This window comes from Prunus mume, linkage group LG8 (assembly GCF_029339155.1).
Source record: "Prunus mume cultivar Tortuosa linkage group LG8, ASM2933915v1, whole genome shotgun sequence".
Taxonomy (NCBI): domain Eukaryota; kingdom Viridiplantae; phylum Streptophyta; class Magnoliopsida; order Rosales; family Rosaceae; genus Prunus; species Prunus mume.
In genome coordinates this window covers 3,494,455-3,521,651 of record NC_142705.1, presented here as the reverse complement: position 1 = coordinate 3,521,651, position 27,197 = coordinate 3,494,455, and the positions used below count along the sequence as shown (strand labels likewise).

Below are 27,197 nucleotides of genomic sequence, written 5' to 3'. Positions count from 1 at the left end.
TGGCTGTAGTTTCAAATAGGGTGGGGTCAATCAATTCGTGAATAAGGCTAACTAGTTAATGTCGTTTTTGTCCTGCTACATTACCAATTTCAAGACGAGGTAGCATGAGTATTATTGGATTCTCGCTTCTTCTTTTTTTTCATGAGAGAAACACAACTTCAGTTTCTAAGTTCTCACGTGTGCTTCCAAAAACAAGATATTGCACAAGGTGCTTGAATAGTTTGCGCCAAAAACATAAACCCTGCTCGAGCAAAGCGCGCCCTTTTTCTTCTTCTTCTCCGTCGATTGCCATGGACTCTCTCCACCACATGAGATTTTGGTTATCAGACCAGGGTTATAGACAGAGAGGTCTAATTAGAGAAGGGTAGAATTCAATATTCCAGCAAACAACAATGGGATTCTTAATTTGCCATGACAAGTAGTACAAGTAAAACTGAGATTCTTTCTTTCTCAGCACTGGAAAGCAAGAAGTGATCATCAGTACACTAGTCTGCGTTATGAAGCAGAAACTCTGAAAACAGGAACACTAATTGATGAAACCAAAAGCAATTTCCTGAACCATAATTCCTAATCAAACGGACCTTATTGCTAATCCAACCTAAACTAATCTCATTGATTTAGTACACCCTTTCATGCTGCGATCCCATATCTACCTACGATTTCTCTTTATTCTTTCGTGATTACCTGCAAACTGCTCTTGAAGTGATGAAAAAGCAAAGGCGTCCAGATTCGGCATTCCGGAAGGCCAAGAATGTAAGAAAATGTTGGCCCCTTCCCACGACACGACGTTCTAGGAAAAATCTCAATTGTTCACCATTAAGGTAATACGAACCATATCCGCATCGTTTGAACAGCATAGGGTACTCGTCACCATCAATATCATATACTGTGACCTTCTGGCTCTGGATGCCTCGTTTACGAAATTCATCAGCCTCCAACAATGGCAAGATGTGGCTTTCCACGTCTTTTTTGTACATGTACAGCGTAGTTCGTGTCACTCACTATATGCCAACTGCTTCTCAAAACGCTTGCTGCACCTTGTGATCTTGTTTTGGAGGCTTGGGGGGACCTCAGGAGGGGCATGGCCTCCTTGTTCTACTTGTTGCGGTTGTTGAGGCAGAGGCATGTCCTGTGCTGCCATGACTGCATGTTCTTGGGCTGCAGGTTCGTGAAACTGAGGTGAGACTTGGAGGCTCCAACTTTGTTCAAGTTCTTGTTGTTGTTCAGCCATGCCCTGTGCTGCAATGATTTCTTGGGCATGTTGGGTTCCACGTTCTTGTAATTGAGCAAATTCTTGGGGATAAGAAGGGACATACTTGTTAATTCCAGAGGAGGAGCTTTGTGCTAGTTGTGCTGGTGCAGCAACTTCAGTTTCTTGAAACTGACCAAACTCTTGGAGGCCTTGGACTGATTGCGGATAATAAGAAGGGTTAATTCCAGAGGAAGAGCCTTGTTCTAGTTGTTTTGGTGCAGCAAATCCAGTTTCTTGAAACTGACCAAACTCTTGGAGGCCTTGGACTGATTGCGGATAATAAGAAGGGTTAATTCCAGAGGAAGAGCCTTGTTCTAGTTGTTTTGGTGCAGCAAATCCGGTTTCTTGAAACTGACCAAACTCTTGGAGGCCTTGGACTGATTGCAGATAATAAGAAGGGTTAATTCCAGAGGAAGAGCCTTGTTCTAGTTGTTTTGGTGCAGCAACTCCGGTTTCTTGAAACTGACCAAACTCTTGGAGGCCTTGGACTGATTGTTGATAACAAGGGTTAATTCCAGAGGAAGAGCCTTGTTCTAGTAGTTGTTCTGGTGCAGCAACTTGCTGTGGTTCAATTTCTTGAAACAGTGCTGCAAAATATTCATTTTCTTGCTGTGGTTCCATTTCCTGAAAAAGTGCTGCAAAATCTTCATTTTCTTGCTGTGGTTCCATTTCCTGAAAAAGTGCTGCAAAATCTTCATTTTCTTGCTGTGGTTCCAGCAACTTGGTGCTTGTGGTTGTTCTTGTGGAGCAATGGCTTCAACTCTAGTTTCTTGAAAAACTGATCTGAGATATTCTCGCATTTGTTGATTTGAAAGAATTTCTTCTTGCCTTTGCAATTCTCTTTCCGCATCCTCTGCATGCTCTACATTGGGAACAGCTGCTGGAACTTCATTTGGGGGGTCTTCATTATGATCATCAGCCATGCCTGATAGACTGATAGTGTTGTTTTCTTTCACAATGGTGCTTCTGATCGCAAGAGAAAAGTGTTTCTTTGAGAGATTAATTTGGTTCAAGAGAAATGGGAAATGGGAAATGGATTTTCTAGACAGTTCAAGATATTTTTCTTGATCGAACCTTTTTTGCTTGATAATGGAGCCCAAATTACATATTAGTCTCTGGACTAAATCTGTTATAACTAACTAACAACCTGTATAATATACTTTGACTGAAGGAGACGATTACTGACTTGTAAATTTAACCATCTTGCTGGGGTAAAATATATTAATTACAGTAAACATAAGCCAGTTTGAGTTTTAGGCTCTCGGAACATACGTACGAACAATAACGAAACCAAAAGCAATATATCTTTGTCATAATACTCCTAGCAAAATGAACACCTGCAACCTTCATGAATTCCTGCTTCCAAACCGGTCCAAGATCATGACAGAAAGTTTTCCAGCCTCCAATGAGGACATGAATCTTGGTGACCTAAGTCTTGAACACCATTCGGTACTCGTTGCCAGCCATGTCATAAGTTGTTACATGGATGCCTGCGTTAGGGTTTTCACCATATCTCAACAATGGCTTGATGTGATTTTTGACTTCTGTCAACCGTCTTTGTGTATCTTGACAATATTGATAGATCTATCTATTTTTTTATGGGTGAAGTGGAAGAACTCATTCATAAAAAATAAAAAATAAAAAGTAGAAGAGCTCAACCAACTGAACTATACACATATTAATTAAATTAATTAATTAACCAAATAGTTTAATTATTTTTTCAACCCACAAAAAAAAAAAATTTACTACTGGAGTAGATTGTTACCAAGGTGTCATGCAGTTGGTAAGTGAACGTTCATTTTCCACTTACCCGTTGGCTTATTTTATTTTGTTTTCTTAAGAATCCCAATTTCACGTCGTCGTTTCGCTTCGCTCCATTTAGTTTTACATACTACCACCATCGAAGTAACAGAGTGAGACAAAAAGAGAAATCAGATCAAAGGCAATGATCGGAGACGTCGAGAAGATGATCGCGGTGGGCCTCGTTTGGGGCGCCACCAACGCCCTAATGCGCCGCGGCGCTCTCCTCTGGGACCAAGCCCTCAAATCCTCCTCCTCGGCCCAGGCCCAGGCCCAGGCCCAGCCCGGCCGAATTCACCACAAGCTTTTCACTTCCCTCAAGAGCTGGCTCAAGCTCCTCTCAATCTGGCAGTACACAGTCCCCTTCTTCGTTAACCTCTCGGCCTCCGCTACTTTCTTCGCTATACTCAGCCACACCCCAATCTCCTTGGCCGTGCCAGTCACCAATGCGACGACGTTTGCCGCCACTGCCGTCTTTGGGTGGCTCTTGGGGGAACAGACCCACCTCGGCCTCGCTTTGTTCGGTACGGCTTTGATTGTTTTGGGAATTTGGCTTTGTATCACGTAATTGGGATTTCATCTTTTCTGATTGATTAGGTATCACTTCAATTTATGTTTTCTGTTTGTCGAAATTTTATGCGTAGCTAGCTTGTTTTGTTTTGATTATTGATGTTTGAGTGTTTGGCTGCTCAGAAAAGAGGGGAAAATCAACAGGAAATTTTGTCATTTTGTTGAAGAATGATACTTCGTTTTCTCCGAAAATTTATTGATTAAAGTAACTGAAATATAAGCAAAAGAACGAGACAAATGTGAATGAATGGTTAAGAAGAAGAATAAAAAACACACACACACACACACACACACACTTTGTTTAAATTACAGTAGAATAAAACATAATCAAAAAGCTCAAACACAGAAAACCAAAAGAAAGTTGTTTCAGTTGTGAACTGAAAGAAGAAAACTGGTTAAGGCTGCAGAATCATTCATCTGGTAGAAACGGGATTCGGGTCTCTTTATATAGCTTGATTGCGTAGCCTCAAATCAGAATTGTTGCATAAAACATTCTGGAGGTATCTGTCCAATGAACCTTTTAGTATCTTTGCAGTAGTCATAGATCATGAAGTTATCTCTGACCCACTGCAGCTGGCCCCGCTTAGCACTGCTCAGCTGGCTGTATATAGGGGAGGTCCACCAGTTTGCCGGGGAAGTGGTGCTGCATTGACTAATGCTGATGTCTCCGTTCCACTTGCAGGCTCTTGCCCTGAAGTTTCGGAATCTAGCCGTGAAGGGTGCACTGGTCCAATCTATCTTGACTAGCCCACCTCTAGTTGCCCAGTTATCAGCATTCCATAAGCTTGAGTAAACCCTCATCCCTTGCTTGTTGGGGTAAGCAATCCCCTGGTTTTCGTAGTTTCGGAAAACACGAATTGGTAGACTATCAACATACCACCTGAAATCATAAAAGAGAATTTGAGGTTTAGGAATCGTTTGGTTCCATGACTCATGGAACTAGTAGAAATATACTGTGAAATCAGGTTGAATGATTGTGGTAGTGAATCTATCATGTTTTTTCAGGATCTTAAGGGAGATAGGGGAACAATGAGCCTTTATTGGGGAAAAGCTTTTCAATTCAGAAGAGCAGTATGTATGCATGTGTGTCTCCAGTCAAACAGAAAAGAATGATTTTTCACCCTTTTGAGACTGCAAATGAAGGTGCCTCTACCGTAAGTTAACTTACACAATTTCAGTGGGGTTCCAATGTATGGTGTAGTTGTGGAAATCAGCAGTTGGGTCAAACCAGAGATAAAATTGCTGCTCTTTGCTTCCATTTCCTTGTGTATAGACGTTTGTGTGGACAATGTAAGGCTGTCCAGAAATGTTCCCTAAGAATTCAAAATCTATCTCATCATGTTTGGTTCCTGTTGAGGATAGCTGCACAAATTTGAGTATGGACAATTTGCACATGTTAATTTATTATGTAGGTCCTTGTTTAGTCGTCAATGGGAGGAGAAAATATTTGAACTTTATTTGGAAAAGTATGTGAAAGTGAGTTTTTCATCCCCTCCCCTGCTTGGGATCCTTTCATCCACGTTTCTATATTATCACCTTGAAAATAGCTGATTTGAATTAAGAATAATGAATCTGAGACACAAATTTTTAGGGTTTTTATGAAGTTTGTATCTTGCTCAAGTTAGTAACTTACATAGTAGGCTGTTACAGTCCCTGCGGAATTCCCAGGTACCAACTTAATGAGCATCTCAATGCTTCCGAATAAGAAGCCTCTCTTTGATTGAACAGCAGAACCTGCAAAGCAAAGGCAGAGTATTGTAGTCTGGTTAGAGGAGAAAAACTGACCTCTGTATGACCTTTTATTCATTTTGTAGATATTTCATCCATGTATATATTCTAATGAATAGATGAGCTAAACAAATTTAGTGCAAAACATGTTGAATGTCATATCATTGATGGACTAACAGTTTATGAAACAAACTAATCTGCCTATCCGAAGCTTTATGGATATGCGCTGTATTTCAATCAACCTTTATCCTGCAACATCTTGATGATGCAGATAATCTCTGTTTCCTAGCTTATTTATTTGCTTTGGTTTGAAAAGCTATGCCTCTGATTAAGCGCCTGGATGGTTCTAACCTGAAAATGGATCCAGCACGAGGTTAAGATCCTCGCCACCATTGCCTTGAATTGTAGCATGCTGGGTGCCCCAGGTGATATACATACTCTTGGAAAATTTTGCATCAACCAAATTTTGATGAGACACAATGATGCATAGAGCAATCAGAAAAGCTTGCAATACTGCCATTTTCAACTTCAGTCGCAACTAAACTTTGCTCTCTTGTTTTATAACAATTGAAACGGGAATGTCTTCTTGTTGGTTTATATATAAGTTGCCGCACTACAATAAATATATGCTTTCACCGACGACCTGATCATAGTCTCTGACCTTCCAATTTTTTTAATTTTTAGAAGAAAACATTTAATTTTAAGTATGCTCCAGTTAAATTGTAAATAATTTTATTTGATTAATAATAAGTTAAATGCTGTTTGGTACACGGGGTCGTGGTGTGGTGCCAATGTCATCTGCTGTATTTTTGTAAGAGCAGGAGAGAAAGGGTGTCAAGTTGTAAGTGGGGCTTAGCTGGGACGCGTTGTGATTCGGAGAGAGAGAGTCGTGCTTGGGACTAATTGTTTGTAGTAGGGTTGGCCAGCTGTGAGTTTGCTTAGACGTGCGGGCTTCGTAATCAAATAATATAGGTAAATGCTCTTAACTACTTAATTTATAAGCGTGTTTAAAAGACTTATTGACATTTCATTGGATTATTTTACTTGAAAAAAATCAAAGAATGTTGCATAAATCAATATGATACGTATAGAACAATGAATGTATATAATTGAAAGGTTTGCTTGGTGTATATACGTACATAAAACCCAAGAAGCAAGATGGTATGATCAAAGATGATTAATTAATTAATTAATTCATTCATTGCTTGATTGTTGATGATGGACTTGGAGCTAGCTACAGCCCTAATTTAATTAAGAATCTGCACCCAGTGGCCCACGCTAGGCACACCCCGATAGACCACAAAAACCAGGTAGTACCCTGGCGGAGCCAACACGTTTGTCGCCGGGGCCACCACCTGAAGCTTGTAAACCCCGGGGCCAGCTTCTGTGAGCTCATTTTTACCCAAAACAAGCAACCTCTGGTTCATCGAGTACCCGTGCGTTGTGAAGGGTGGCGAGTACATGGTGACCTTGATGTCCGCCTTGCCAACGGGGTTGTCTTGGAGCTGGAACTGGAGCGTGAACGGCTGCCCGTACTTCAACTTGGCGTCGGAGTTCTGAGCCATGACGGTGGGCCTGTGGGCTGCCAATGCCGGGTCCAGGTAAGGCGGCGAGAAGTGCTCGACTCTGAGTTCGGTTGGGTACTTGGCCTTGTAGTCGTAGCCTGGGTTGGTGTTGCTGCCTGCTACCAGGATTTTGCCGTTGGGGAGCAAGGCCGCCGTTGAGTGGTACATTCTGGCTATTTGGGTCGGGGCTAGGTTCCTGAACCGGGTGCCCGCGTTGTTGTTGGGACTGTAAACCACGGGAGTGAAATTGGGTTGCTCCGCCAGGAACCATGCGGATGCGCCTGTTGAAAAAAAAGGTGGTCAAATTGCTACATTTATTTAACCATGGTATTTATAGCATTCTCAAATAAAATGACTTTTTGTATCAAATCCTAATATTAGATTAGGTTATGATTATGATTCTTATCATACATAATTGAACACCTTGTAAATAATGTGCAAAAAAGCTAGGACGTACCTTGTTGGGCGCCGTTAATAATCAAGAGGTCTCCGGTGGGGAGGTTGAGCATATCTCCCATGACACGGCTAGAGGGCATGACTTCGGTGGCCCACTGTGGATTGGGGTCTGTGATCCTAAGCCTGCCGCAGTCTTGCAAGGCCGGAAGGAAGTTTCCTTTGCCTGCAAGACCATAAGCCTCGGGCTTTGCGCCACCGCAGACAATGACCTCAGCCGGGATGAGCGGAGCGTTGTTGGGGACGCTGAGGTCTATCGGCAGCAGGGCCGACATCCCTGATGCCGGGTAGTTTCTTGAACCGCCCTTCAACACTGGAAACTCCTTGATGACTCTGTTGGTCTTGGTGCTGAGCAGGACGGAGCGGCTGTTGGCGAGGATGAAGAGGTTGCCGTCGGTGGACAGGTGGACGAAAGGGTAGAGGTTGTTTTCGTCTAAGTCGGTGGTCTCGTCCAGGAGTGGGAAGAAAATGGCTTGTTTGTTGACTTGTCCTTCCGGCGGCACGTACTCAAAGCTGTATGACTTGCGACCACCCGCCAGGAAGAATCTTCCATCGGGTAGGGTCACCTGAGTTGCATACCTATGATCACAAATTAAACAACACATATTTTTAACAAAAGTTTGGAAACCCTAAACCAATTCTCGGTGCTCAAGAAATTAAACTCAGAATTGTCCAATATATACCATCTTGGTTCTGCCAACGCGTTTGGGAGATCCCTATAGTCACAATTTTCGCATAAATCGAAGTATCTAACACTTCTTGTTCCATCCATCCAGCCACCAGTGCTGATAAAGTTGCCATCAGCTGTAAGCCCTCCTGATGAGCACCATGGGTCTGTAGTGATCTGTTGAAGATCACCAAGGTCAGCTTTTGCTCATTATTGAAAACAGATTCATAATAAAGATAGAAAATTATCAATATTTATTCATAATAAAGATAGAAAATTATCTCCAAGGTCAGCTTTTGATCACGAATGTGCATGGTGTTAAAATGCTCTATTGTTATATTGTCATACTATGAATATGGAGCATTGATTGATATGGCATTATAAGATCGGTATCGAACCTTGAGTGGCCTAACAGCATTGGTTTCAACATCATATTCAACCCCATGAGACCAACAATCTGTTTGCTGGACGCCCTTATCATCCTTGAAGGGAAGGCATTCTCCTCTGGGCAATTTGATGTTGGAAATATGAAAGGCTGAGGCATCGTACATCATGAGCTTGTTGTTTGGGAGCAAATTCAAGTGCATGGCTGACACACCTGCGTCCAATTTAACTACTTCCCATGCCCCCACGTATTGGGTTGGGAAGTCAGGCTGTGCAGGTGCATCCACCACTGCTTTGACGGGATTAGGCTTATTGCCGGCACCTTCGTCGGGCTTCGGTTGCCCGGGATTAGGCTGATTCCCGGCACCTTCGTCGGGCTTCGGTTGCCCGGGATCAGGCTGATTGCCGGCACCTTCCTCGGGCTTCGGTTCGGGATTAGGCTTATTGCCGGCATCTTCGTCGGCCTTTGGAATCATGTCGCGAGCTTTCCCAGGCTTAGCAACATTTCTTAAGCCGGCCTCAGCAGCCGCGGCGTCAGGATCACCCCCAACGGCAGCGTCAGGATCAACCCAAGCGGCGCCATGGCGATGGCCCCGGAGCCGGTTGTGATGGCCAAAGAGCCCGTCTGGTAAGAGGAAAGGGTTGCCAAAAGGAACAGGAAATTGAGGGAAATGGACTAATTGTGCATTAATGCCATTGATGATGAAGAGAAGAGGAAGAAGGCAGAGAAGCTTGGTGTGCAAGTCAGCCATTGAAGAATCTGAATTTCTTCAATGACTCGTTGCCTGCTGGTGTGCTTCTCTAATATATTTTGCTTCCCTGCTTTTCCTCCCCATCTCTCTTTTATAATTTGGAAGTATCGCCACCAATCGGTTTTGGGGTTCTGCAAAAATAGCATTGTGCATCATGCATGGTTGTGAACCCTTGTTTGCAGGAACCCCTAAAGTAGCTAGCAACCAATCAAAGTATATACTCTCATATGAACGGGTTGTCACTCTTTTCTCATTTTGAAAACAAAACAACAAATAAACTTCGCACCAGTTCATTTTAGTGGTGTAAACGCCTGTGAAGGAGCCATTTCTAGCAAATGTCAATGGCATCCATACAAGAAAAATTAGATATTTTGGTAATTGCCCCTTAAACCCAATCGTAAAGGAAAATTCCAAAATATATCTAATTAATTTCCACCTCATATTGCATTTTAATATTTCGTGTTGATACCTTAATTTAAAGACATGATGTTAAACGGTGCAATAAACAAAAAATTAAAAAAATTAAGATTATGTATGTAATTTTGCTCTTTTTGGACCCTGTGATTGTATCTAAACCGTGAATCTTTTAATTAAGATTATACTCTTGTTCTTGATTGTCCCATTTGGGTTGGGTTGTGGACTGACTTTTTTTGGTTGTGCACATCTTATGATATATTTTTTAAATAAAATATATTTTTCAACATAAAAAGGTACAAGAAAAAAAAAAAACTCTATCGATGTGTGTATATATATGTAAGTGCTATTAGAGAAGGGGAATTAATACCTAGAAAATGAGTGAATGATATTAATGACTTGAACTACAAGTCTTTCGCTTTAATATGAATATTTTAACATCCATATTTAGACATACATTTCCTCCAACATTGTTAAGGCCACGTGAAACGATTTTGTCGCCATCTTTTGGCCACGTATACAAGGATTTGGCTTCATTTGTCAACCTTCAACATAGTTTGGAGCTACAAAGAGGGGAAGATGTCGAATTGCGTTAGGTTCGGGTTTAGCTAGTGTGACACTATGAGTTTAGCGGATATGTCGTTATGACTCTCTTTGGGTTGCCCGAAGGATGTGGAGTGGTGGTCTTGCTTCTTAGTTTGTTTTAGTCTAATAATTTTTAGGAAGTTTTTATGAGTTTGTTGTGGTTTGTTTTCTATGTTTTATTTATTTTTAGTTTTCGGCTTTTGATATATATTTTTCATTTTATATCGTTGCACTGTGAATTTGCAAGTCCGAACACATGTGCTTACGGTTGATGAATCATGGATTTTAGTCATTTTTTGGGTTGTGCATGTTTCTCTCATATCAATTCAACATGTTGTTGTGTTTAGTCACTGAAGAATATTTACCCATATTTTACACCATATATAGTTGCTCTATACTTTTGTTTGTTCACCAATAATACCTATCACTTATTCTAAATAATAAAACATAAGAAGATTCTTATTTCTAGAAGCTGCACAGTAATTACTTGAGGTGGTAATTTTGTAATTGAGAACAAAAAGCTGTCGGGGTCCAGTGAAATAACAAACAGCTCTAGATCTTGTCCTTATATTGAACCAGCCCTTTGCCGAGTATACGTACTGAGAGGATGGCTTTAATCATAATTTGTTGGTGGGTGATTATTTTGTAACTGTATAATTAAGAGTAAGACAGCTAATGCCCATTGGTTAAAGTAGCTTTTGGAACAGCTTCATTCAAAGGACGCAGGTTTGACCAAAAGGTCAACAATTACACGAGTTTTTTTGCTCTTCACTTTCTGTTTTTGTTTTCTTTTGTTATTGACAAAACTCTGGGAGATATTCTGCTCAATGACTTTTTAGAAGCTATTAGCTATTTATAGTAATAATTCAGTACATTCTTAATTAATTAAGAAGCTTCTTAAACCAATTAACAAAACATATATATATATATATACACAGTCCATTTCTATCGAGACATCGCAATTCTTAACGAATTTGTATTTGTGTGAATCTCTTTTGTAGGAGATGAATTAATGATTTTGTATGTGTGTAAAACAATATCCACCTTCATATCTATAAAATATTGTTTATTCCAAAAGCAATAAATTGATTATCAGTCAAATGGCTGTTACAGAGTTGAAATTACTTAGCCCTTTTTCAATTAGGTCCATACTACTGTTCGCCAAGATAAAGAAGGATTCCAGAGTACTCGATTTTGTGTCAACTAATCAAGATCTTTTCATTGATTGACATTAAAACAGTTGCTTCTTCCAGTATTTTTCACGTTACGTACAAGTGGAATCGTTGACAGCTAATTTAAACCTGTAAAAGTGATTGATGGATCTTAATATAGTGGTAACTGTCTATACTTGGTTGGAATACAAGAACGATATATTTATAAAAAATTTGATTCTTAGTTGTGATTAACCTATTGTAGTGGCATAACTTTGTTGTGGGGGTGTCGACCCATTATTATTTTTACCGACAAATTAAACGCTGGGAGATTATCCATTAACATTGAGATATATTTTTCAGTTTTCTTGAGAACCCTAGCTAATATAGATGCATGATTGTAAAATTGATAAAGGTCTTGAAGTTGTTCATGAGAAGAAACAATATGATTTGTCGCCATCATCATTGACACTGATACTATTAACTAGTCTGCTTGATTTGTTAATTATACCATATCACCAATAAACCTAGAAAGAATCGGGAACCTAATTAAGATCATGGAAGATCTGAAGCATTTACTAGAGCTAGATCATAATTACATAGCCCAATATACATGCATGAATTTGAAACCAAATTAAGATTACACTGTAATCAATTTATTTGCTAGGATTTTATATCAAGTTTGCTGTGCTATATTTGCTAGGATTAGAAGAAACAAAGAAGGTATGTATGCTACTTCTATAAATATAGTTGTTCTTCTTGGATAAGCACAATTTTCTTGATGTCAAATGATAATACATACCAAAATTAAGGATTTCAATTTAACCACAAAAGAATCTGGTTAAAAGGAAAACCACAAGAAATATAACAATATAATCTTCTAACTAAAATGTAGATACAATTAAGGTCGAGTATAAAACACAAGACTCGTTACTTATATTTTCTGTACTAATATTGCGCTTATGACCGAAAAAGAGTATTACTGTATATGAAAATAAATTATTCGATCCGAGATGCCAAAGCTGTCGTTCTTACTTTTACCTAACATCACTTTAATATCCACTTAGTAGAAGTTAATCAGTTTCCTTAGCACATTTTCTTTCTTAGTTAGATTCCGTCCTTTGTTTTTATCTTCTTTGCGAAAGTGTACTATTTGAACAGGAGGACTTAGAGAATATAATAAGACATGAAAGTTCTGCTATATATCTTTATGTATGGAAGAAATTGTAAAAGATCGACCTGGTATTTGATGGCAATTAACGATTTGAGAAGAAAATTTCATCATTGTATTATGCAGAAAAAGTCAATAAACTTGCATTACATGAGCTCTTTTCCACGTGAAAATGAAAATGAAATTGTTGCAATTGCCTTGCCCAACTTGAAGCGCCATTTTGATCAGCTCGAAATTGCCAAGTAAAAGCATATTGTTCTAGTTGCGAACTCATATGCATGCACTCTACTTGTGTTGCAAGAAATCAAGAACACTTAAAGTGAGAGTCTGAGCTCCAAATCTAGGTCTTGAGTGTCACTTGATTCTGAGTTCTGACTGCTTGAACCCATCGAGCTACTTCTATGTTTTTTGCTCTTCTTGTGCTGAGAGTCCTATACGTAATAATGATAAGATCAAATCCAAAAATGGGATCAACATTATATATATATAGCAATGTGGAATTGATAGACTAATAGATTTGTTTTATTAATCAGACTGTCAAATTAGAATTATAGCATTTTTAATCGAAAAAGACACAAATACACATTACCGCAAAAAGACTACATGATGCAAGACTCGTTAAAACCTTGCTTTGGGTGTTGTGCTACTCTTTTTCCTGGACTGAATTATATATATTTGACTAGTATAACGAGTGCTTACCTCTACTGGAGGCGGATTGAGAAGGTGTCTCGTCATGCTTGGTTGCACAAAATGTTGGGTGTCCAAGATGGCATTACTGTGGACGTCCCATCTGGTTTTTGAGAAATTTCACGAACGAAATTATTATTAGAAACAAATTGATTCAGGAAAAGAATTCCAGAAGGGTACTTATATAGTGCAAGTATAAGTATATATATACGCACCTTGCTGTTGAACTATGTGGGGAATTATCTCCACCATATACGATATTTGCTCTTTCATATTCACCAAGCCCCATCTGAAATAACCAGAGATTTTGAGGGGTTATTACTTAGAAACTCAACAAGATTCATTAAAACCCAGATCACAAAATTCCATTTCTTTTTGCTTAAGCATAATTTTTCAGAAAGAAGAGAAAAAGTGAGAGTGTCTCTTGTTAGCCAGGGATGACGATGAGGATTTGGATATCATCTAGCTAGGGTTGGAGCCAATTGACGAATAAAATTAAGAAATTAAATTCCTACATAAGAGAAGTCGATAACGATTAATTTGTCAATAGATTTCCATATGCAAATTAAGAAGTCTCCATTTCCAACTGCACGGGAAAAGAAAAAAGAAGAGAAATTTTGCTCCAATTGGGAAGAAATTATGTCAAATTGCAATCATTTGATGTTGTTGGTGATGATGATGGATGAAGTTGGATATGACTTCATGAACATTTATATATATCCACTTATATATATGTGCATGGTGACTCATCAACAAATTAGAGACCAAATTGAAAATCATGAAAACATGGGTAAAACCACAAACGTACCATGATGTTGGGGTGGAAACCATAAGAGAGTGAAGAAGATGTAGAGGATGAAGAAGAAGAGAAAGAGGATGAGGGTATTGATGAATAAGCTGTTTGCACTCTTGTCTCTTCCTGCATGTATAACATATATCATAAGTAATCACATCAAAACTCCATTAGATTTATAATTCTCTACAAATGAATTAACCCAATTATAAACTCAGAGAGAGAGAGAGAGAGAGAGAGAGTAGATACTTACGTTGGTGAAATTAGTGGAGTAGGGAGAGTGGAGGGAGGGGTGATAAGTGCAACCCAATTGGCCATGTAATCTGATCTTCTCCAATTGAGCCACTCCAAGCCCTCTCTGAGGTTGCTTTGGCTTGTCTGAATTACTCTTCTTTCCTTTCCTTGAAGATGAAGAAGAAGAAGACCCTCCTCCTCCATTTCCTCCTCCTCTTTGATCATTTCCCATGTTTGGCTCCCCAAAATAACTGCTCCCCATCTGATCAAATCTTCTTGATTTGTAATCTCCTTGTCTGATGCTCAAACTACTTGACAGAGAGACACAAAGAAGAAGAAGAAGAAGAAGAAGAAGAGATTTTGAGAGAGAGAGAGGGTTTTGCAAATCCCAAACTTTGTGGCAGCAGGCGCTGAGAAATCAGAGATCTCTCCAGTGCCCTTTTTAAGGTGTTTTGCTAAGGCAGTAATTATTGCATCGCTGGATCAGATTGTGTATAGATTCTAATGTTTTATATACTTAGATTTTATGCTCCTCTTTTGCCTTAATTTCAGAACTTCTATAATTTCCTTTTTTTTAATGTTTTGATTTTGATAATTGCCATAATAATTACTTATCAAATATTTATTTTCCTTTGGATGTGGACTTTATAGACTGCCACTTGAAAGCGATTGTATATATGATTTCAACTCTTAAAATATTCTCTATTAATAATCAAAATTAATTTAAACTACCCCACCACGCGCTGTAGACCAGTTGCATATGTTACTAACTCATACTGCCTGCAAACTAATTTATTATAAACATTTTGCTTCCTTATACACGAGATGGTGGTGCCTCACTCACATCTTTTTTACAGTAGAACCTTTTACGATACGTATAAATAATCTGGTTGATATTTAATTGGTAATATCATATATAGAATTTGAACGCTCGACCACTTAAGGGCACACTAAAAACTTGGACCAATCCAATTATAACACCCGTTAGTATCAAATGAACAATATCATTTCTCCTTACTATGCAGGTTTAAGCCTAAGGTGGGTTCCACATTGCATGTGGTTTCCAGTTCCATGATCAAATTGTCTATAAGCTTAGCCGTACCCTAAAAGCCCCAGCTGTAACATTCTTTAAGCAACTTATTAAGAAAGGAAAACCAAATATTATAAAAAATATATATATATTTTATATGACATTATGAAGCTTAGACCAAATCACTTTTAAATTATATAGATTCTATAAATCTTTTTGCAGCTTCATAGGGATTGCCCAAGTACTGATGAGGATTAAATGAAAATAAATCTTTAAGCATCTCAAGCAGCTTGCTAGCTGTGTAGATCCATCTTTATTTAATTAATCAAATTTCACCTTAATCTTTTCCATATATAAAACAGATTACTGTAAAATATATATTGCTCAAACTGTTAAAAAAATAAAATTAAGAATGGTAAATTTAAAATCAAGTTAAATATTGACCAAAATATCGTGAGAAATTCGATTAGATACGTGTTGTGAATGGCTAAGGACCAAATCTAATTGAGCTGTTCCACGCATGATCTGTGGGTCATATTTTATGAGTTGTTGTGTGGTGGAAAGTGAGAATGCTCCATTTTCTTAAACACACATGTGAACTCGTGTAATTACCAAACAAACCTCGTATATTTCTCAAGGCATGTCATTAATCATCTGTTTAGGGCGAGGTTGACTAGTTTAATTAGGTCATAATATGAGTTTGCAAATTAGCTCCAATAGCCTGGAAATGACATTTATTGAACATCTAGTGTAGTGTCGACTTATATACAAGTAGGTATCGCCTTTATCGACAAGATATCTCACCCGAATTAAGCTCTGCGCCAATGCCAAGCGATAATTTGCAGTGAACCCTATTTCACCAAGCAAGTAGTTGCTTGATTTTGTAATCAACTTGATGATTACTTTGGATTAAACTTGGGAAGGAGGCAACGGTGTATCACTTTTATATAATTGGACGTTTAGATTAATTAAATATGCAAACATAAACAGCATGATGTTTTACTTGTAAAATAATACAAGCTTTTTTTTAAAAAAAATATTGGCCATCTAAAATAGCAAGTAATCTTTCTGTTGAGTTTAAGTTTGTTCAAGTTCATAAACTCTATGAGTTTTTTTCTTTCATGATTTCAGAAATTTAGTTTAGTTTGTTGGGTGTTTTAGTCTCTCTAAGAGAGACATGCCAGTTAGCAGCTAGTTTTGTCATTAATGTCATTGAACTAGATTCAAGGAAATTATGGCGGTCGAAATGGGTTAAAGAAAAATTATTTTCGAAAGTGATTCTTTTCATATCGTTTTAGCTTTTTGATTGGCTCAGGTCACTTGGGAAATTTTACTCATGTCTATCATATTGTTATTGAGTTTACACCCTTACAGTCTATATTCTTTGTATTCTTTATTTATATTGATCTAATAAAATTAATTATATCGCTTTTTATAAAATAGAAGATTACAAGCCAAAGTCATGCTAATTTCTATGGTCAAATTATGGAACCCGAATTCATATTGTAATGGAAAGTGTCTATATTTGGTTTTGTACAAAGAATCGTATATATAATCAAATAAAACTACACGATATTGACAAAGAACACCTTGTGCCGTTCAAATCCGACAATTCATTGCTCCTTTTCTTATATTCTTTTTTGTGGTGTTCATGCAACGATTTGGAAACCATATCCATTTATAAAATATATTCGATAACCGATGCTTCAAGCTACCTGTGAAAATCTTATTAATTCTTTTTTGGTCTGAAAAAAATGCATTAATTCTTAAAAACGTTAATATAATATTATACAAAGATATATTTAAATGTAGTAGCATTACTAAGTAGACTATATGATTCAACTGCGGCTGAGTAAATTATAAAATCCAGGTCGTGAATCATATGATTAAAAACAATTATTTGTACAAACACCATGTAATTAAATTGGTTTTGTATTCCTATGTTGTGTGGAGATGGTGTGATTTCTGGGGGTGGCCTCTATTAATATCATGCCATGTGTATCGTAGTCATGAGGCACTGACGTACGTAATGTTTCTTACTTCATGATAGTGATAACATAAATTATTTACTACACATACATAGCCCTAGGCCATTGACAACGACATTAAATTATATATAGTTTTAGTCACACACAGTAGGAAAAAGAAATTATATAGTTTACTAGATTTTAACTTTTGCAAAGTGGTCATGTCATCGCCAACGAGACTAGGGTCTGTTTTGAAGTGCTTTTATATAAAATGTCTCGTTGAAAATTTAAGTAATTTCTTTATATACGTAACGGTGTGTTTATACTTATACAATGACTAAAAACACTTCAAAATTTGTTTTAAACACTCTCCAACAGAAAGTAACACATCCTAAATTGGATAAAATTTTGGTGCTTTAAATCTAATTAGGAGGAAACGGGGAATATATATACATATTATCTTATGTTAATTGGTTTTGATTTGATGATAAGCGATGGAGTTTAGCATAGTAATAGAATAACAATAACGATAATGAGAATGAAAGACAAATGGAAGTGGAGAGAGATGCAGGGAATATATGATCTATATATCTATTGTAGATTTGCAGGCACATGCAAAAATACAGAGTGGATTACTCCGCAAGATTTACAATGCAAAGCAAAGCAAAAAAAGAAAAAGAAAAGAGAGACATGAAATGAAAACAAATATCCTCGGAAAACGCTGCGTTTAGGAATTGAAATTTGAAAAGCCAAATCCACCATCCACCACTTCCATATCCCATCCAAATCACCTTCAAATCCCATATATTTTTATAAGATTCCCACATTTTAATTTAAATATTCCTATACAGCACACGGGGACTTGCACCAAACCAAACTTCTTCTTCTTCTTCTTCTCTTCTTCTTCTGTATATTTATTTATTTGGTTAATAAGGTTAGAGAGAGAGAGAGAGAGAGAGAGAGAGAGTTGGGTTGGTGTGCGTACGTGTGTATGTGTGGGACTGATCTTTTATACAAATTGAAACACTCTCTGTCTCTCCAGAAACTTTTGTTGGATCAGTTAAAAATTGAAAAAGAATCCTCTGAGATTTCTTGAAAAAAGTTTCAATAATGTATCACACTACTAACACTATGTATTCTGATGCCCCATATTATTCTCTACATATTTATCCGTTGACCACATAAAAATGACCTTTAAAGCAACAACTTTAGTATAATTATTGTCATTTAAACATTTATCTATCTCTCTGTGTGCAAACTCATAGAGATTGGTAGGTCCATGGTGGTCCTGAAAAATGAGATATTTTATTTACTTCATTGTGTAACGAGTTAACATTACAATATATGTAACCACTTAACATTACAATACATATATATATGTCGAGCAGGGTTACTATAGTGGTTGTGGTCCCCTTCCCCCTCTTGACACCTAAAATCGAAACTCCAAAATTTCTTTCCTCTCAATGTAACCCAAAAAAAACTTAGTGATATATATATATATATGGGACATTGCAACAACTTGTGTGGTTTGGTGAGTTATGCAGGGGGTGTGCTTATAAAATAATAATGCTTTAATTTGCTGGTGATGAGCCTGTTCTTAAATTAAGCTGCATGATTGAATTTGAGAGTAGTTAAAGAAACCTTGTAGATACCTAGATCTCTTATGTATATATATATATATATATATATATATATATATGCTAGCAATGCAGCCAATGCAGAGCTAAATTGAATTATATAATGCCCATGAATCAATGTTAAGCCTGGATGGGAGATTCTCTTATATCTTTTTAAGACTTTTGTGCAATACAAAGTGCAAGAAGGGTTCTAAAGGGATTTGTATATAAAATGAGCGAGGGTTATATTAAAATGTAGGCACAACTGGGAATTTGGGGACCTTGGAAACTACAAAGAGAGCTTCTCCTCCTCCTCCTCCTGACCCACATGTGGAGATGCTGCAGAATTCAACACTAGGCCTCTCTTCTCTTTTTAGATATGCAAAGTCTTGTAGGAAAATTCTTTTTTTTTTTTTCCTCTCTTAAAAGGGCCCCACTCATGACTTGGAAATGAAGCACAACATTAATGCAATTGTCCTCATTGTCTCCTCATCTCCTCTTTTCAAAACACCCAATCACAAAACCAACATCCCCAGTGCTCTTATGATCTATCTTGGATATCATTTCTGATCTTGTTTCATTTAATAATGCATAATTCTGATTACCCTAATCTTCAATTTTAAAACTCTACAATAATGCAATAGATATAAGCTTAGCCAAGTTAGATAAAGCAGATGTGCTCCTCACTCTGCATTCAAGTTCGAATCCCCTCTCCTTACAATTCAGATTAAAATTATAATAATGCACACTATCTACATCATCATTATATATATTTAGAAGGCCTTAATTTTGCACTATTAATTCAAATTTTTTCCCTTGCTTTTACATTTAACTGTGTTTAAAGAGGCTAATCTAGAGGCTTATAAACTAGCTCGTTTCTCTTTGTATCATCTAAATAGTATTTAGATCCTTTTATTATAATTCAAGATATATTAGTTAGTGTCTTTTCTAAGTTTCTTTCTTTCGAACGAGATTGTCTTTTAACCAAAAAATAAAATAAAAATTCAAAACATATACTCAAACAAGATCTAATACAAACAATTTATGCTAAAAATTAATATGCAACAAATCATTCTTTCATACCCTGCAATATTTTTACAGGTTGAGCCTGGCAAGGCAACAAAGCTTCATTCTGAAAACTCAAAGAGCTGAACCCGATCCAACCGAATTATAAAACAAAGGATTCATTGGACTGCTCGATAATATTTCTTCATATATATGTTTCCTTTCCACGTGTTGGAAACTTTTATAAATTGGCATACGACATTGGGAATATCTTGCCTATAAAGTTTTTTTTGTTTAACAATTTCGGAAACCATATTATTGATGATGTCATCTCCATGCTTAAATGATTTAATTATAGCTCCAACCCATGCTCACATATTTATTTATTACCCTAGTGTTGATGAATCTATGGAATTTGCTTATGCTACCCAACAATGCCTGCTTGTTTTGTAAAGTACACAACTTTATGTTTTGCTTGCATGCATGCATGTGGTCATATTGCAATTTTATATACTCCATTCTTATTTCTAGTACTTCCCCACCATTATAAATATATGCTGTTGGTAGGTCTTGATCTAGTTGTTTATCATAGTGACCTCTCTCTCTCTCTCTCTCTCTCTCTTTTGTTATTGATTTGTAAAGGTTATCATGGTAAAGTTGAAGAAGTATAATGGGTATGTATAGTTTCTTTTATTTTATTTAATAACTATCGTACGTGAGATTTGAATCTAAAACCTACTCCAATAAGATCGAGATTGAATACCACTAAACCAAATGAGGTTGACGGAACCACATATATTGTATAATAATATGTTAGAAATTTTTTTTTGGGGTCAAAGTATTATGCGTTAGATTCATAGCCCAATTAGAAGTTTGAGTCTCTTGTGTTCAACCCATTAGTGAGCTTTGTTGGGCTGTCTGCATCCAAATATGTGGGCCTTAGCCTACTATCTAAATTGGACAATTGTGGGCCCCAGGAACCAAGGTTAGGACATTCCGGTTTATGTGGCCCAGCGTATCCGATTCAATCCGGACCGGGCAGAGCCGAAGAAGCTCATAGTAGATTTTGCATAATCTTCGAGCAAGCGGACACTGCCACAAAGATAAGGATTTAAAGCCCCACCTTTCATTTTCCTCGCCTTACCAGGAAATGACTAATGAATAGGCTCAATCGCCAGAATAGCATAAGTTTCACACACTCGTAAACTTCTCGGGTTTACTTAAAAACTATACATTTGAAGTTCCAATTGGCCGAATTTTGCTTCAAAGGTACAAATTCAGCTGCATGCACTAATGGGTCTTTGAATTTATACTCTTTTTGTGTGTTTGGATAAGTTTGCAATAATGGGTTGTTGAATTTATGTTGCTCTTTTTGTGTTCACTGCCAGTTTTCTTGGTTTTGCTTTTAGATATTATAACTGGTTTATCTCTTTCAGTTTCTCTGTTTCTTTTTGTTTTGTTTTGTTGGTTCTGTTTGTAAAAATGGATTCTTGTAATGTTCGCTGGAGTTCTTACTTCACTCCACTGTGTCATTGAATTGAAAGAGTTTCTTGATTATTGTTTTTCAGTGATAGTGTAAAGGTGGAGGTATACCTGAATGGAATCTCTACACGGGATTGGGGATAATTGTTTGTGTTTGTTCAGTGTTTAGTTTGATATGAACTTCAAATTTAGTTCGAAATACAATGCTGATTTTGTTCAATGGAATTTTTGGGATGTGGGTGTCAAGTTCATTTGTTTGTTATAGGAATTTGGATGGTGATATCTACATTTTGTTTTCGTTGGCGATTAAAAATAATTAGCTAATTCAGACTGATACTTTTGATTGAAAGTATCTAGTAGAACTTGTAACGTACTTTTGATGGAACCATGGGAGGATGTATTCTCATGGTTTGGGCTGTTAAAATTGTAAATGTACTTTTTCGTGGAACCATGGGAGGATATGTTCTCATGGTTTTGGCTGTCAGCACCTGAATGTACTTTTTGAACCAACATTTCTCAATACATGAAATTCTATGACTCAGGTGAACCAGGTGCATGTATTTGAATTGAGACGTTATCTATACCTTCATGTTCATAATTACACCCTTGTTATTTTGCTTCATATCAATATCATTTCCATTATGCCTCACAGTTTGTTGTCATCCCACTCCAAGATGAAACTTTTCTTACTTGTTCATCATTTTGATACGCTGTGCAGGTGAACAAGGAATGAAGGACTTATGTTAGCAGCAGACTTAACCTCTAGTTTTCAAGTCAATATGACGCCTGTGATTCCATATTCTATAAGCAATGTCTCACATATTCCTGGAACTGCCTTTACTGCAAGAACGAATGACTGTTTAACAAAATTCAGTTTTTCAAGGAAATCCACAAGACATACTCTATCCCCAAAGAGTTTTCTTTTACCTTTTTCAACCTCTATCAAATTGTATCCATTGTACAACAGCAGATGCCTTGTACATCATAGATCTAGAATCCCTGTATCTGCCACAGGAACCGATGTAGCAGTTGAGGAAGCTGATTCACCAGTTGCAGATGCAGCTTCTACTGAAGCCTTGGATAATTCCTCTGATGGCAGCCCCAGCCCATCTCAATCTAGGCGTACAAAACCTGTTAGGAAAAGTGAGATGCCACCTGTGAAGAATGAGGAGCTGGTTCCGGGTGCTAGTTTTACTGGGAAAGTAAGATCAATCCAACCATTTGGTGCTTTTATTGATATTGGAGCTTTCACTGATGGCCTTGTACATGTTTCACAATTGAGTGATAGTTATGTTAAGGATGTTGGAAGCATTGTTTCTGTTGGGCAAGAGGTGAAGGTGACATTAGTTGAAGCCAATACAGAGACTGGGCGGATCTCTCTCACTATGCGTGAAGGTGACGATGGCAGTAAGCCGCAGCAAAGGAAAGATGCTTCTGCTAGTAGTGATAGGGCTGGATCTGGTAGAAGGAGTAGCCCAAAGAAAGGCGATAGGAAAAATGAGGTGAGGAAAACCACAAAGTTTGTTAAGGGACAGGACCTAGTGGGCACGGTAAAGAATTTGGTCAGGGCTGGTGCTTTTATATCTCTTCCTGAGGGAGAGGAAGGGTTCCTGCCTACGTCGGAGGAAGCTGATGATGGATTTGCAAACGCTTTGGGAGAGACCTCCCTGGAGGTTGGCCAGGAAGTAAATGTCCGCGTCCTGCGTACTACTAGAGGACAAGTAACCTTGACAATGAAGAAAGAAGAAGATGCTCTAAAGTCGGACTCCCAGATCAGTCAAGGAGTAGTCCACACTGCAACAAACCCATTTGTTCTGGCTTTTCGCAAAAACAAGGATATTGCTTCGTTTTTGGATGAGAGAGAGAAAATAGAGAATGCAGCTAAAACAATTGCAACACAAAAGAGTTCAGAAGAATTAGAAGGGAAGGTTAATGAAAGTGAGTCCAACATTATTGAAGTGCTGGACGAACAAGCAAGCAGTGACGAGGGAACTCTTGGAATCCCTTCTGCAGTGAATGAAACAGTTGAAAATGATGGTGCTCTTTTAGAGGAAGTTGATGTTGGAACCAGTGATAATGCCTCGAGCATTTCTGTGAACAACAAAGAGGACCAGGAAAGCCCAGTTTCTGGTTCAATTGAAACGCTAGAAACTACAGTCCAAACCATAGAAAAAGAAGAGGTGAATTCTGATATATTGGATCCTGAAGGAAGTATATCTACCACTGGTTCTATAATAAAGGAGCCTCCTTCAACAGATGGAGTGGAAAATGATGCAAATGCGGATCCGTCTAGTGAAATAGCTAATCACACATCGCCTTCAGAAAGTCCAACAGTCGAAGAGGTCGTAGAGGGTCAAGTTGATGATACCATAGTAAAAGATGAACTGCAAATACAACCACCTGCTTCAGAAAGCGAAATTCCTTCTACTTCAATAACTGAAAAAACAAAAGGTTCATAACTAGGTTTTTTTATTTAGGTGTTGTCTCTATATTGCATTCGAGGAAATTCCAAAAGCTGCTCCAAGTCTAAGATTCATAACTTGGTTTTCTATTTAAGTGTTTTCTGTATATTGCATTTGAGGAAATTCCAAAAGCTGCTCCAAGTCCAAGATGGTTACAACAAACATAAGATGTCTAATTTCTGCAGAATAATATGCAATTTTGTGACCAAAGACAAAATCCCCAATTATTATCTGCTGAAATTTTGCCTCATTTCTATCTATATGATGAAACACTGATCCTATTTCTTTCAAGTGATGGAAGTTCTGATCCATCTGAAGATTTAGCTAATGATCATGTCCTTTTGTCAGAAAGTCAGGCCACCAAAGCTGTAGATGACGTACCTGAAAACATTAGGGAGGAAGTGCAGATACAAACACCCGCTGCTGAGGGTAAATTGCCTTCTATCTCACAAGTGGAAGATGACAAGGTGGGAATTACCCCTGAGAGGAATGGTGGTGTTTCTAATTCAAATGGAGAAACTGACAATCCTTCCCCGAAGGAAAGTGTGACTAAAGGTTGTTTTGCCTGCTCATCTTCCTCATTTTAATGCATTTCAATTTTTTTTTGCATTAAGCCAGGTAAACAAATGAATAGTGATGACTTGAAAACTGATGGGCATGTTGTTCATGGATTTTATATAAAAAAGTGGCCCAAGAATTTTTAATTCTTTCAAGATGAAATTTAAACCAGTAAACACTATGAGGATCTAGATTCAATACTAAGAAGAATAGAATTGATGTGTTGTGTTGAATGTTATGAATATTTATCTATTCACCTACCAAGCAACACACACACACCACATGTGGTATGGAGTTTCATGCTACAAAGAATTGCTGTATTGTGCTACTGCTGCTTCCTAAAAATTTATTGATTTTTAAAAGGATTGCACGTATTTCACTGTTCACCACAATGCTTTATCTGATGCTGAATCATGTTTCTGCTGGGCTAGTGAGGATGGAAAAAATCCTCATTGGATCCTATCTTAAATTTTTTTAACATTTTCTGTTAATTGATTGATTAGTCAATTCACAATGGAATAGTGATCTTCTCGTATTAAGTTGTATCTGCCTCTAATTGTATGTTTGTATATATGGATTACAGAAACTATATCACCAGCTCTTGTAAAGCAGCTGCGTGAAGAAACAGGAGCCGGAATGATGGATTGCAAAAACGCTTTGTCAGAGACTGGTGGGGATATTGTTAAAGCTCAGGAGTTCCTTAGAAAGAAAGGCTTAGCAAGTGCAGACAAGAAAGCCAGCAGAGCAACTGCTGAAGGAAGAATAGGTTCATACATTCATGATAGCAGGATTGGTATCTTGCTAGAGGTAAACTGTGAGACAGATTTTGTTTCCCGGGGTGACATTTTCAAGGAGCTGGTTGATGATCTAGCCATGCAAGTGGCTGCATGCCCGCAAGTACACTACCTTGCTACAGAAGATGTTCCTGAAGAGTTTGTCAACAAGGAAAGAGAAATTGAGATGCAGAAAGAAGATCTTTTGTCAAAGCCAGAGCAGATTAGATCAAAGATTGTTGATGGGAGGATCAGGAAGAGGCTTGAGGAGCTGGCATTGCTTGAGCAGCCCTACATTAAGAATGATAAGGTGGTGGTGAAAGACTTGGTGAAGCAAACCATTGCAACTATTGGAGAAAACATAAAAGTGAAAAGGTTTGTGCGCTACAATCTTGGAGAAGGCTTGGAGAAGAAGAGTCAGGATTTTGCTGCCGAGGTGGCTGCCCAAACTGCGGCAAAACCGCCGCCCACAGGAGGAAAAGAGCAGCCTGCTGCAGTGGAAGCCAAGGAAACTGTTGAAAAGTAAGTAACTGCTTGTCACAAATCCTGTCTTGCTTTTATATCAGAGCTCTGTAATACTGGGTCATCAATATATTGTTTTGGAATTTTTTTTTTTTGGACTGAGTTTCTGTGATGAAAAACAGGAGTTCAACACTCAGTAGTGCCTTATATAAACTTTTTTGTCTACTTGAGTTGCTTGGCCTTGGTTTTGACATGTGTGCTTCTTGCTGCCAATCTTTATCTTGTGAATGTCGTTGACCTACATTCAGCACCATATTGCAGGGCACCTACTGTAGCTGTCTCTGCCGCTTTGGTTAAACAACTACGTGAAGAAACTGGAGCGGGGATGATGGACTGCAAGAAAGCTCTCTCTGAAACTGGAGGCGACCTTGAGAAGGCACAAGAGTACCTGAGGAAGAAGGGTCTCTCTTCTGCTGAAAAGAAATCCAGCAGGCTTGCTGCAGAAGGCAGGATTGGGTCCTACATTCATGACTCCCGCATTGGAGTTCTAATTGAAGTGAACTGCGAGACTGACTTTGTTGGTAGAAGTGAAAAATTCAAGGAGTTGGTTGATGATCTGGCAATGCAAGTTGTGGCCTGCCCGCAGGTGCAATTTGTGTCCATTGAAGATATTCCAGAGAGCATTGTAACCAAGGAAAAAGAGCTTGAGAGGCAGAGGGAGGACCTTCTGTCAAAGCCTGAGAATATTAGAGAGAGAATTGTGGAGGGGAGGATCTCAAAGAGGCTTGGGGAGCTTGCTCTTTTAGAGCAACCTTTCATCAAAGATGATAGTCTTCTGGTGAAGGACCTAGTGAAGCAGACTGTTGCTGCTCTTGGGGAGAATATTAAAGTTCGCAGGTTTGTTCGGTTCACTCTTGGGGAGACGGTTGAGGATGCAAAAGCAGAAGCAGCAGCCGAAGCTTGAGACAAAGAAGAAACTTCAAGTTAGCATGGAAGCATCGATCGGCGACGATGGGGTCTGTTTATTCATGGTGAGGCAAGAGCTAAAGGATAGTAAGAACGGGTAAAACAACTTTTAGATGGAAGTAATATGATTCTTTTTTGTTTTGGTTTTAGTATGTATCTGAAGCTAGGGCTGATCATGCTTTGCTTTATATGGCCGTCAAAGGTACTGTTTTTGTCATCTATATTGCGAGAGAGAAGGGAGCGTCAACCATCTCTGATATTTTTTTTGTTCTTTGTTGCACCATTGATGGAAATACAATTCTGTTGAGGCATTTTTGGTAATAGTGTATAATAATATTTATATAAAAACATGGTTCAACACTGTCAGATTGCTTCTTCAATTAATTCAGAACAAAAATTAGAAAATTTTGGCACTCCCATAATTTTTTTATTTATTCCTGATCTGATTTTATAAAGAATTTAAGATTTTGGATATAATTATGTGATGAAAAAAAAAATTTGTTTTCAGACCAATTCTCAGTCTTAAACTGCAAAAGGACCAATTGGCAATTTGCCCATAGTTTAGAATAAGACAAACGACCTTGGGGCCAATACTCGTAAAATATTATATTTAAATAGTAAAGACGTGCGGATGCACAACTATTCTATTTAAAGCGTATAGCCGGCGGGC

The 27,197-nt window shown here is 37.9% G+C and overlaps 5 protein-coding genes across 9 annotated transcripts; 2 read left to right on the top strand and 3 right to left on the bottom strand.

Moving 5' to 3' along the window:
* The first annotated feature begins 3,107 nt into the window (after positions 1 to 3,107).
* On the top strand, positions 3,108 to 7,349 carry LOC103340879 (uncharacterized). 5 transcript variants are annotated; one of them, XR_016122714.1, is made up of 3 exons: positions 3,108 to 3,576; positions 5,667 to 6,322; positions 6,620 to 7,349. XR_016122714.1 is itself a non-coding variant. In XM_016796333.2 (2 exons), the coding sequence occupies exons 1-2, from the start codon at positions 3,198 to 3,200 to the stop codon at positions 4,633 to 4,635; spliced, it is 387 nt and encodes a 128-aa protein (XP_016651819.2). In that variant the 5' UTR covers positions 3,110 to 3,197; the 3' UTR covers positions 4,636 to 5,139. The 5 variants fall into 5 exon arrangements, 3 of the variants coding, with proteins under 3 accessions (XP_016651819.2, XP_088899051.1, XP_088899050.1); XR_016122715.1 differs by lacking the exons at positions 5,667 to 6,322; positions 6,620 to 7,349 and adding exons at positions 4,196 to 4,411; positions 4,628 to 5,139 and having other exon boundaries at positions 3,111 to 3,649; XM_016796333.2 differs by lacking the exons at positions 5,667 to 6,322; positions 6,620 to 7,349 and adding an exon at positions 4,628 to 5,139 and having other exon boundaries at positions 3,110 to 3,576.
* On the bottom strand, positions 3,892 to 5,870 carry XTH26 (xyloglucan endotransglucosylase/hydrolase 26). Its single transcript, XM_008244409.3, has 4 exons — positions 5,702 to 5,870; positions 5,256 to 5,356; positions 4,791 to 4,984; positions 3,892 to 4,502 (listed from the first exon to the last, which is right to left on the bottom strand). The coding sequence occupies exons 1-4, from the start codon at positions 5,868 to 5,870 to the stop codon at positions 4,094 to 4,096; spliced, it is 873 nt and encodes a 290-aa protein (XP_008242631.3). The 3' UTR covers positions 3,892 to 4,093.
* On the bottom strand, positions 6,515 to 9,247 carry LOC103340881 (aldehyde oxidase GLOX1). The gene is made up of 4 exons (XM_008244341.3): positions 8,434 to 9,247; positions 8,052 to 8,212; positions 7,373 to 7,947; positions 6,515 to 7,196 (listed from the first exon to the last, which is right to left on the bottom strand). The coding sequence occupies exons 1-4, from the start codon at positions 9,169 to 9,171 to the stop codon at positions 6,598 to 6,600; spliced, it is 2,073 nt and encodes a 690-aa protein (XP_008242563.2). The 5' UTR covers positions 9,172 to 9,247; the 3' UTR covers positions 6,515 to 6,597.
* A 3,337-nt stretch (positions 9,248 to 12,584) lies between these two features.
* On the bottom strand, positions 12,585 to 14,745 carry LOC103340882 (protein SPEAR1). Its single transcript, XM_008244342.2, has 5 exons — positions 14,226 to 14,745; positions 13,988 to 14,098; positions 13,395 to 13,468; positions 13,192 to 13,282; positions 12,585 to 12,923 (listed from the first exon to the last, which is right to left on the bottom strand). The coding sequence occupies exons 1-5, from the start codon at positions 14,466 to 14,468 to the stop codon at positions 12,807 to 12,809; spliced, it is 636 nt and encodes a 211-aa protein (XP_008242564.2). The 5' UTR covers positions 14,469 to 14,745; the 3' UTR covers positions 12,585 to 12,806.
* Positions 14,746 to 20,854: 6,109 nt separating this feature from the next.
* EMB2726 (elongation factor Ts family protein) lies at positions 20,855 to 26,893 on the top strand. Its single transcript, XM_008244343.3, has 5 exons — positions 20,855 to 21,093; positions 22,025 to 23,757; positions 24,117 to 24,323; positions 24,910 to 25,621; positions 25,883 to 26,893. The coding sequence occupies exons 2-5, from the start codon at positions 22,047 to 22,049 to the stop codon at positions 26,523 to 26,525; spliced, it is 3,273 nt and encodes a 1,090-aa protein (XP_008242565.2). The 5' UTR covers positions 20,855 to 21,093; positions 22,025 to 22,046; the 3' UTR covers positions 26,526 to 26,893.
* The last annotated feature ends 304 nt before the right edge of the window (positions 26,894 to 27,197 follow it).

What these genes read in the sequence shown, in the direction of transcription:
- LOC103340881 (XM_008244341.3), bottom strand. Translation starts at nt 9,171, where the DNA reads ATGGCTGACTTGCACACCAAGCTTCTCTGCCTTCTTCCTCTTCTCTTC. An exon ending in GCGTTGGCAGAACCAAGATG is followed by an intron (nt 7,948 to 8,051) that starts GTATATATTGGA and finishes TTGTGATCATAG; the next exon opens with GTATGCAACTCAGGTGACCC. An exon ending in TATTAACGGCGCCCAACAAG is followed by an intron (nt 7,197 to 7,372) that starts GTACGTCCTAGC and finishes TTTTTTCAACAG; the next exon opens with GCGCATCCGCATGGTTCCTG.
- LOC103340879 (XM_089042924.1), top strand. Translation starts at nt 3,198, where the DNA reads ATGATCGGAGACGTCGAGAAGATGATCGCGGTGGGCCTCGTTTGGGGC.
- EMB2726 (XM_008244343.3), top strand. Translation starts at nt 22,047, where the DNA reads ATGTTAGCAGCAGACTTAACCTCTAGTTTTCAAGTCAATATGACGCCT. An exon ending in GAAGGAAAGTGTGACTAAAG is followed by an intron (nt 24,324 to 24,909) that starts GTTGTTTTGCCT and finishes TATGGATTACAG; the next exon opens with AAACTATATCACCAGCTCTT. An exon ending in GCCAAGGAAACTGTTGAAAA is followed by an intron (nt 25,622 to 25,882) that starts GTAAGTAACTGC and finishes ACCATATTGCAG; the next exon opens with GGCACCTACTGTAGCTGTCT.
- LOC103340882 (XM_008244342.2), bottom strand. Translation starts at nt 14,468, where the DNA reads ATGGGGAGCAGTTATTTTGGGGAGCCAAACATGGGAAATGATCAAAGA. An exon ending in ACTCCACTAATTTCACCAAC is followed by an intron (nt 14,099 to 14,225) that starts GTAAGTATCTAC and finishes TTATACATGCAG; the next exon opens with GAAGAGACAAGAGTGCAAAC. An exon ending in TCAATCCGCCTCCAGTAGAG is followed by an intron (nt 12,924 to 13,191) that starts GTAAGCACTCGT and finishes TATTACGTATAG; the next exon opens with GACTCTCAGCACAAGAAGAG.
- XTH26 (XM_008244409.3), bottom strand. Translation starts at nt 5,870, where the DNA reads ATGGCAGTATTGCAAGCTTTTCTGATTGCTCTATGCATCATTGTGTCT. An exon ending in CGTGCTGGATCCATTTTCAG is followed by an intron (nt 5,357 to 5,701) that starts GTTAGAACCATC and finishes TTTGCTTTGCAG; the next exon opens with GTTCTGCTGTTCAATCAAAG. An exon ending in GGACTGTAACAGCCTACTAT is followed by an intron (nt 4,985 to 5,255) that starts GTAAGTTACTAA and finishes AAATTTGTGCAG; the next exon opens with CTATCCTCAACAGGAACCAA.